Source organism: Schistocerca serialis, chromosome 4 (genome assembly GCF_023864345.2).
Source record: "Schistocerca serialis cubense isolate TAMUIC-IGC-003099 chromosome 4, iqSchSeri2.2, whole genome shotgun sequence".
Taxonomy (NCBI): Eukaryota; Metazoa; Arthropoda; class Insecta; order Orthoptera; family Acrididae; genus Schistocerca; species Schistocerca serialis.
The window spans coordinates 718,849,985-718,860,070 of NC_064641.1; the positions used below are offsets into that span (position 1 = coordinate 718,849,985).

A 10,086-nucleotide genomic window follows, 5' to 3' on the forward strand; every position below is an offset into this window, starting at 1 on the left:
GATGCTTGTGTGCAACACGGAAAACCAGAACTGCACGCTACATCACTGCGACAGCTGTCCTTCAAATACTGCACTAACTGAGTACTAATTGAAGATTATGATTTAGAAAAAGAAATTGTAATCAGTCGGTGGGTTAACAAAGACAGGGCAGAAATGATCAAACAGTCTATCAGTGTTGAAGACTACATTTCTTTATTAGTTAGGTCATTGGAAAAACAGCCTTTAAAAGATTGAAAGAAGACCCACCACCCAAAACAGCAATTATTGTGATGGATTTCAGTGAAAATTATTCCTTCGTTATACAAAATGAGATCTAAAGTTACCACTGGAATAGAGGTGGTTGTACTCTACACCCAGTTGGAGTTTTTCTAAGAAATGGGGAAAACAATGTTTTTGTTTCCAACCACCGTTTTATTAGTGATGACCAAGAACATGACACTGGTTTTGTTAACTTTGTACAAAAAGAAATTACAAAGTGGCTGTCATTACATCATACTGACATTGACTCAGTTCACTACTTTACAGATGGTTGTGCTGGGCAGTACAAAAATAGAAACAGTTTTAAAAATTTGACTGAACACTTGAGAGACTTTAATTTGAAGGCCCAACACACTTTTTTTGCAACAAGTCATGGGAAGTCAATTTATGATGGCCTAGGAGGAACTATTAAAAGAATTTTAAGGAAAGCCAGTCTACAGCTTTCAGACGAAGAACAAATAATGACAGCAATCTATGTGTACAAGTTTTGTGAAAAAAATATTGAAAACATTCATTTTCACTTTATCGACAAAAAAGAAGCCGATTTGCTACGGTTAAAGCTAGAAAAACGTTTTTCAGCAACCCGAACCATTCCTGGAACTTCAAACCACTTCCAACAAACAATCTTTAAATTAGAAGGACTACAGATAGTGTAAAACCCTCCTTAGTCTTCTTTCCATTCTTCTTCTGATTGGGTTCGTGTTGAACCATCCATAAATAGCTATGTTGCTGCAAATTATGATGGTAACTGGTACTTTGGACTGGTAAAAACAATATTCAATGATGAAGAAGATGCAGAAATTCTATTTCTACATCCTTCAGGACCAGCTGCATCATTTTATTGGCCTGAAAGAGGAGATTCTTGCATCGTGCCTTTGGAGCACATAGTCTGTGTAGTAGACGCACCTCAATCAAGCGGCACTGGAAGAATGTATTACTTCAAAAAAGACTGTATCAAAAAAACTGAAAGCTCTTGGATGAAGTGGAAAAACAGTTTGAATCAGCATTAACATTTATTAAAAAGACAAAATTACTCAAAAAATTCAATGTTTCAAGCAATCAGTTGGGTTATACATAAGTGTCTTAAGTACACTATCTTTGTACACAATTCTAATGTAATCTACTATAATTAATAAACATGTTAAAAAGCTATCATTATTTTTGTTTTATCAAGTAGCCTATATTTTTAAGAGTAAATTAAGACAAATTTGAGCAATAGACTTGCTGCAAAAATTCATGATGTTATCTAAAAGAGTTTTTAAGATCAGCAATTTTAAAGTTTTGAATACAAATTAAATTTACTATTTTCGAAGATTCGGAAAACGAAAAACATAAAAACTTTAAAAATTTATAAAAAAAACTATAAGAGATACAGCAAAAAAATTTGCAGGTGTTGTCAGGATGGTATTAGAACTATTTGAGCCAAATTTCATGAAAATCTAAGGAGGTGGGTGTAAAATTTATTTTTTATTGGGTGATTTGATATGGAATGACCCACCTGACATTTTCCTCTGCCAGGAATTACAATTTCTATCAACTGCTACCTGAATTTGAGATGATAATCAAGAATTCCAACCGAGTGAGGTGGCGCAGTGGTTAGCACACTGGACTCTCATTCGGGAGGACGACGGTCCAATCCCGTCTCCGGCCATCCTGATTTAGGTTTTCCGTGATTTCCCTAAATCGTTTCAGGCAAATGCCGGGATGGTTCCTTTGAAAGAGCACGGTCGATTTCCTTCCCAATCTTTCCCTAACCCAAGCTTGCGCTCCGTCTCTAATGACCTCGTTGTCGACGGGACGTTAAACACTAACCACCACCACCAAGAATTCCATTTCTTTGTGTTACATCTACATTACGCTGCAGTCTAAGGCATGTTTCTATGACTAATGTTTCATCTCCAAATTGACATATGACAAAGACTAACTCAAAGAAGCTCAGGAAATCTAAATATTTTTCTTGTTCTTGTATACTTAGCTGGGCGCCACTGCAGAAATAAATATGTACCGACATACATAAAATTTTACGTAGCTTAAGCAGCTGACTGTCAGTCTTAGTAGATCCTTGATAAACAGGAAACAATATGAAAAGATACTGGGTTCAAACTGAATATAGATGCTGTACTGTATACTCAATTTATACATCTAGTACTTCTGAGCCTTTTGCTCAGACTGACAGAACTAAGACTTTCAGTGAATTTCAAGACAGTTTTTATACATTATGTGCAGGGAATAGTGGCCCTGCCCCCTTGAGTGTCTCTTTGTTTATGCATGAATATACACCAAAATATTCAGGACATTTCTTAATTACATTACACTGCTTTTCTGAATTTATCTTTGAGCTTTAATTGTTTACAATGAAAAGTGAGTTATAAACAATTTAACTGCACCTATTGTGCTATGCTACAAATCAATGTTACCACAATGATAATTTCGTATTTACAGTCAATTACCTTCTTCCAACAACCAACCAAATTGTCACTTTCCAAAATAAACCAGGTAACTGGCTACATAACAGATCAGAATATCACCACAGCCCATATTTCTAGAGGGGGCATTACCACACTCAAAGATTACATCAGTGAAGTCTGTATTATAAAAATCTGAAAAGTATATGAAAGTAAGGGTTTCATTGTACTGTAACAAACATTTTCCACTTCTAGTTGGAAAAGATGATTCCAGATTACCACACTATTCTCTGATTAGAACAATCATACTGCAATAGCTACAGTCCACAAAATAATTGAAATTCAAGATATACTCTTTAAGAATATGACATGCTACCTCAAATATATTGTGTCTATGAAAGTCTACTAGGTTCAGTGACAGAAGACTCACATTCAAGTTTCACGTGAAAAGCTTGTACTTGGAAACATTTGGAGAATTTTGACTATGTTGTACTCTTGGTATTGTCCACCATAAATTATACCTAACAGAAAATATTTTATAACAAAGTGACACCATCTAAAAATTAATCCTCCTCAGAAATTACAGCAATCTTTCCTTCCACAGAACAAATCTGCTCAGGTCTCTGGTTAGGAATTAAAGGAAGTGACAGTTTTAACTGTACAAAATAATGTTATTCAAAACTGCATCAGAAGAAGAAATTTGTATAACCACTAGGGTTGTTAACAGGACACCACTACCGAGGACGAAGTAAAAACGAGCTTGAAAGAAATTACAGTATGAAAAACTTATGTTCCTTTTCGGGCGCTTTTTTTTTTTTATTTTCGCAATGTTCCTATGCAGATAACAGCTATCTATTCTTCAGCTTGAAATTAAACGGGCAATATAATGACTTGCTATTTATGCAACTCTGCTTGCAACTTAAAGCGTGCTGTTTAAAATATAGTTAAGTATCATCAAGGTGATGACATTTAAAGTAAAACAGGTGGCGAACATCAATTATAATAAAAGCTATTTTACAACATGTATCATATGACATCATGCGAAAGCTTGTCATCTTATGACAAACGATGTTTATCAGGCCATAGTTCCCTAAACAATTTGTGTACATCTCTTTCCACAATAATAATTGCACTGAGTGACAGCATACAGTAAACAAAATAAGGAACCAAAATGAAAAGAGATGTACATTCTCAGCGTATACTGACACTGACAGAATTAGTGACAGAAGTAAAGCATTATCTAGGGTACATGATGCGGCAAAATATTAACCTACGTCATTCTGACACTTAACTTTGTACTCACCAAAACCGGAGAGTATGAACTTAACAGCTGCAATTATGAGAAATTCGTAAAATCTGTCTTCACCAAAGCTGTCAATTTCATCAACGTTCTGACCATTGGTTTCGAACGATGAATTATCAGAATTACTTTCGCCAATAGGCAAACCATGTCCAATTCGTAAAAGTTCGTCTATGACAAACAGTGGTGGTACACGAAGAATGACGTCCACTAGGCTAAGAAACCTCATTCTCATCGACATCTGTAAATTCTTAATTTAAAAACTGTACTAGAATTTGATGTTCGAAACACCCTCCTAATACACCAATTCCTCTTGTTTTCCACACAACCACACTAAGCAATGATATTATATACACAAATGCAACAGTCACTTCAAAGAAAATATATCTTGTAAACAGATGTCGCTGACGCACGAAGTCTAAGCTAGTCTCTACACAGGCCGCTAACGACCCCATTAATGTTGAAACCAGCTGGACTGTGTTTTGATCTACGTAATCCCAAAGAAATGCATGTTTTAAACCTGCCGTTCCTGAGAATATAGTGCCTCGAAAATCTGAATATCTTTAATTTTTAAGGATTAAAGAGTGTAAAACTGTACGGAAAACAATGAACATTTCCAGTTTTGGGGGCCTATATAACAGTTATCAAACAAACATTGCATAAAGCACGAAAAAAGAAAGTTTTGCTGAGGCAAGCAAAGAGAACACAGCTATAATTTCACTGGAATAAACAAAATGCCATACTAAATACGGAAATAGTAATTATATACATATTAATATGTACGTTCTCTACAAACACGCGGCAATAAGTGGCAGATATTCCCATTGAGTGGTTAACAATGCTACTGATTACGCGAGACACGATATATTTCATTAATGTATTCCAGTGTAGAGTAATAGGAAGTGGACCGTTAGTCTCATAACTTGATCCATTTATTCCGCAAGCCACGGGAGACCATGTTATAGGACGAAGTTCAGAAATATAAAGTGTGAACTTATTCATATGCGGTACCGGTATTTCTTGTTACATATTGATTGTTCGTATGTTCCATGCTAAATAAACCGTTTACCAGTATCACTTGAAATACTTAGTAGTAAACTGAATTTAAGTCGCAGATTAAAGTGGTGCGCCTACACCAGATTAGAAGAACGATTAATATTTTCGGTAACAGTTTCAAAGACTGGTATTTACATTGGTATATCGCTACATTACAGTTAGTATCGTTTATTACTTATCTGGAAAATCTAAGTTCAATATCTGTTGTTAAGTAATTAATTTCGAACCGTAATTTTGTACTTTTTCTGTTGTAAATAGGTATAGATTTTTCATTCAGTTTTTGTTGTTACTGTCGATTCACATATGACGAAACGGAACTTCAAATATTCCGCTATGCAATTCAAATGGGGACATTTACACAGGTGTCAGTACAACAGAATGGGACAGGAAAGAACAGGACGTCACGGTCAACAGTGGTGAGGAAGAAAGTTCTGACATTGACATTGACAGAGGGAACGGTGTCGTCGTATGCGAACATCAAAAATTTACCTATTTTCGGAGCGCTCGCTCATATTATATTAGCGGATTTGCCTCTACTCAGTTTTTACTTCATTATTTAATTTTTGATGGCATGTCGCAGTGGTTCCTGACGACTTGGAATTTTTTTTAAATAGAGTGTTCTTCTACAAGAAAGGTCAGATATGTGAAAGTTAAGAATGAGTTACTTTTCACAACAACTGAACAGAGCTGACACTTAGTCTGTGAATAAATAAGAAAATAAACAAAAGAAGCAATTTTCATTAAAGATCCCTTTTTTAAGTGTAAAAGTCAGCTCCATTGATGGAGAAAACCAATTGTTTTGCAGGGAAAAAGCCATATTCGATACAGTAAACAGGCCATATGCATTTGATTATAAATATTGTTTGTTGTATCAACAGAGCGGAAAGACAAGTGTCAGTTCACTTAACTAACTACTGAACCGTGAAAATGAAGTTATGAGATACCATCTTTGACACAACGAGTCAAAACAAGTATCAGAATTAAGGAAATTGCTATGGTAATGTTTATTAATAACCAAGGCAAACTTAATAATGGGTTTTATATGGGTTTTGCATGATAAAATGCTAACAATTAAGACAACAGTTCAAAACATCGATATTTACTTTCTAACGAAAATATACACATACAAACGCATAAAACAGTATTTATAAGGGAATAAATAGAGCCTGTTTACTTTATTCTTTCTGTTTTCTGAATACAAAGTAAATAATGTCAGAGACAACTATATTTTTCTGCTTCAATAGAGATTAGTTTTATACTTAAATAAGGTTATTTAAGAAAAATGCTTCATAAATTTATATTCTTATTTATACATACCCCACGTGCTAGCTCTGTTCAGATATTGTAAAGCCTAAATCATTCTTCACTTTCGGATATCTTACCTTTCTTGTAAAGGAACACTAAATCTTTAAAATATCTAACTCATCATGGTACATTTGCAAAGACCCATGAAAGGCAAAATAATAAAGATTAAGAAGTCGCAAAACATGAAATACACTATCATAAGATGGGTGAGCTTGGCGAAAATACGTTAACTTGCGACATAAGTAGATTATGAGACCACCCCAACTTCAGCATCCAAATTTCATTCTGAAGGAACCTTAACATTGATGTCCCATGCTGCAGCACTCTGTTTGAGTCCTGTGTGAATACCACCATTTGAAATGTATTGTGGAATGTTCTGATGTTCCATTTTGTACCATGTTGTTTCATAAAGTGTGAACAGGCCATTTATGTCAGTGTTTTGAAGTGCGATTCCACTTCTTATCGGTTCGCCACGCAAATTTTATCAAGAATGTCCATTATAAAGTTTCCTTTGGTCACTTATAATGTGTTTCACATCTAGTTACTTAGATCTGACACCATATTCTCACATTCTGTATCATGGTACACTGTTTGGTACAGGGCTAATCAAACCAACATTATATCTAATGTGAACATTCTACTGTTTGATGGTAGCAGTGTATAAGTACCAGTCCTAGCTCGTGTGATTCAGCCCTGGATCCCGCCAGGACCAACCCAAGTTATCCAGACCCTGTATTTATATTTTTTAGATATTTTCATTTAAAAAACGCCTATTTTATATTAAATCACTGAGAAAGTGAATAAAAATGAATATTTTTGCTAATAACATTCACCTATTACAAAATAATTATTTTTTCATACAGATGTTGAAAGAAAGAAAATAAATTTAATATTTTTTATAAAAGGTGCATGTAAGAAAAATAATTAATTCATTCTCACAAAGAATAATTCATATTAAAATTTTACTGGCTATCCAGTTCTGTTAAAAGGTGATTGTATGTAAATAAATAAAAACTGCTCTATTCCTTACCTACAATTTTTCAAATTCTTTCTTTGTGAGTAGCCATAATATTTTTATGAACTGTTGATTTCTAGTGCTTTTTTACCTATAATTCCACCACATTCACAAGTAATCTTAATTTTGTGCTAGTAAGATAGACATTCTTTACAAATCCAACTATCTCAATCTTTTCAATGCTTATCTTTATGAAACTCATTAATATTCTTTTTATTCAGACAGTCACCACACTGCCTTAGCTGTTTGGTATTATCCATTTAAAGATTATAAAATGTACTAGGAAAAAATAATATTCTTAACAATTTTTGCAGAGTGAATTACAGATAATGAAATTCATTACTTATATTCTTAAGTTTTTTCATTCCCTTATATTTGAGTTTCATCTGTTTTTTTCAATTAATTGAAAATCTTAATCAGTAATTAAATTATAATCTGTATCTGGTAAAATAATCTTAAACTCGTTATACTGTTTTTTTCTCCATATCTGGTATTTAAATATTCACATCCAGTAATATTATATAAAATATTTATCTTGAACTCACTTAGTTTTTAACCTCTTTCAAGACACTTGCATTGTTGTGCTTCTTGATTAGAGTCTCCATTTATATAGAAAAAATTTTATTAGAATTTTTTAAATTTGAAATGTCTGTATGTTAATGTACGTAGACATAAAAGTTTTCTGGGTATGGTACTGTGTCATAATGTAAAAACTACTGCTGCTGGAGAAAAACCAACGTTTCGGCCATGGTTGCAGCGGTCTTCTTCTGGGTCTAATGGTGCGTTCTAGCTATGCAGTGTCCTTTATAGTTTGTTGTTACTGTTCACTGTGCATGCCATTACGTCATAATTTTAAAAAGATAGTTTCATTGGTCGGTTAAGGAAGAATTAGAGGGAACTTTAGTTTAATAGGTTATTGTGGTGGAGGGAGAATGTAACCTCTGTTGTCTATTGGCTCTTGTGTTATGTGCCATGACTGGTGGTCACTGTCGAATGAGAAGTTGGCTGCTGTTTACCAACTGCTGGATGTCGGCCACGCGGCGGCAGTTACTCGTCGGTAGTGCTCTTGCCTCGTGTTGAAACTGTGGCCTGTTGGGCTGTGATTGCTGGCAGCCAAGATGGGGCAAGCCTGAGTCCATCCTCTCTGTCCATGGTATTACGATGTTTAAGTATTTCGATGGCCTCTCTGATTTTGCGTTTCGTCATAATTGGCTGCTTGGTCAATACACAGGCTTCGCTGAATTTTATTTCCTTTCCACAGTCTTGCTGATGTTCTTCCACTGCGGATTTGTTGTGTTGCTCTACAAGAATATATTGCTCATGTTCGCGAATGCGAGTTGCTATTGGCCTACCAGTCTCGCCAATGTATGCCTCTCCACATTCGCATTCCACCTTGTAAACGCCTGCAGTGTGTAATGCATCCACCTTGTCCTTAGTGGAGCCTAGCACATCCCGGATCCTACGACTACTATAGAAGACAGGCTGCACCCCAACGTGGCGAAGGTGTTTGCCTATCCAGTCAGTAGAATTTTTCACATAAGGTAAGCGCACTGTTGGGTGCAGTTTGTCTATTTCTTGCTTATCTTTCTTACTTGTATTCGTCGACAAGGCTGTGTGGATCAACTTGTGGCTGTCGCCATTGGCTACAAATGTTGTGTGTAGCCATTTAAGCACAGGTATGATGTTTTGAGCGTCACTTAGGCGCTCCGCATGGATTGCTAGGGAACGGATGACAGAGTTCTTCTGCGCTGGGTGGTGGTAGGATCGGGCATGCAGACACCTGTCTGTATGTGTAAGCTTGTGATATACTCTGTCCCCCAGTGTGGCCTCCGTTCTCCTGTATACGTCTAGAAATGGAATTGCACCATTCTTTTCTGCGACGAGTGTGAACTGTATTTTCCTGTGCATATTGTTCAAATTTTTGTGAAACTTGTGTAGCTCCGTTTCACCATGAGGCCATATAGCGAACGTGAACCAGCAACGTGGGCACAAAGGAGCTGAACCGAGGGCCGGTGCTTCAAAGGCTTTCATGAGTATGTCTGCTGCCAGCGGAGATAGGAGGGACCCCATTGCTACGCCGTCTGTCTGCTCGTAGGTTTTTCCTTGCCATTTGAAGTACGTTGAAGTCAGGCATAACTCAACCAGGTCGCACATGTCTGGTGGGACATGCTCCTGAAGTGTGCAGATAGTTTCATCTACTGGCACGTTCTTAAATAGTGATTTCACGTCAAAGCTGACCATGATGTCCTTAGGTAAAATTGTTTCTCCCTTTAGGAGTTCTGTAAAGTGCATCGAGTTCTTCACATAAGAGTCCGTCTTGCCAACTAGACGTCTCAATTTGCAGGCTAGATGCTTTGCCAAATTGTAAGTAGGCGAATTGATCCCATTCACTATTGTCCTCAAAGCATAACCTTCCTTATGTATCTTTGGAACGCCGTAAATTCTAGGAGAGACTGGTACTCTGGAAATAAGACCCTTGGCTTTGTCAGTGTCAATTCTCGAGTCCTTAATCGCGGCCTGCGTCTTTCGAATTATCTGCTCCGTAGGGTCCGCCCTTAGTTCTTTGTAAATGGGATCATTTAATAATTCTTTCATCTTGTCTTCGTACTGCAAGATGTCTAAGAGGACAGTAGCATTGCCTTTGTCTGCTGTTAATATCACAATTTCGTCGTAGTTCTTCAGTTGCTTGATAGCTGCCTTTTTCTCTCGGTTAAGGTTGTGTTTCGGTGGCTTGGCACGTACTAGAA

At 36.2% G+C, this 10,086-nt stretch overlaps 1 protein-coding gene across 1 annotated transcript in view; it reads right to left on the reverse strand.

Moving 5' to 3' along the window:
• LOC126473243 (protein TRC8 homolog) overlaps positions 1-4,450 on the reverse strand; it is a 43,406-nt gene extending 38,956 nt beyond the window's left edge. The window contains exon 1 of the mRNA XM_050100160.1: positions 3,967-4,450. Coding sequence (XP_049956117.1) covers positions 3,967-4,204 — 238 coding nt within the window. The 5' untranslated portion in view covers positions 4,205-4,450. The remainder of the gene's footprint in view (positions 1-3,966) is intronic.
• Between the last annotated feature and the right edge of the window lie 5,636 nt (positions 4,451-10,086).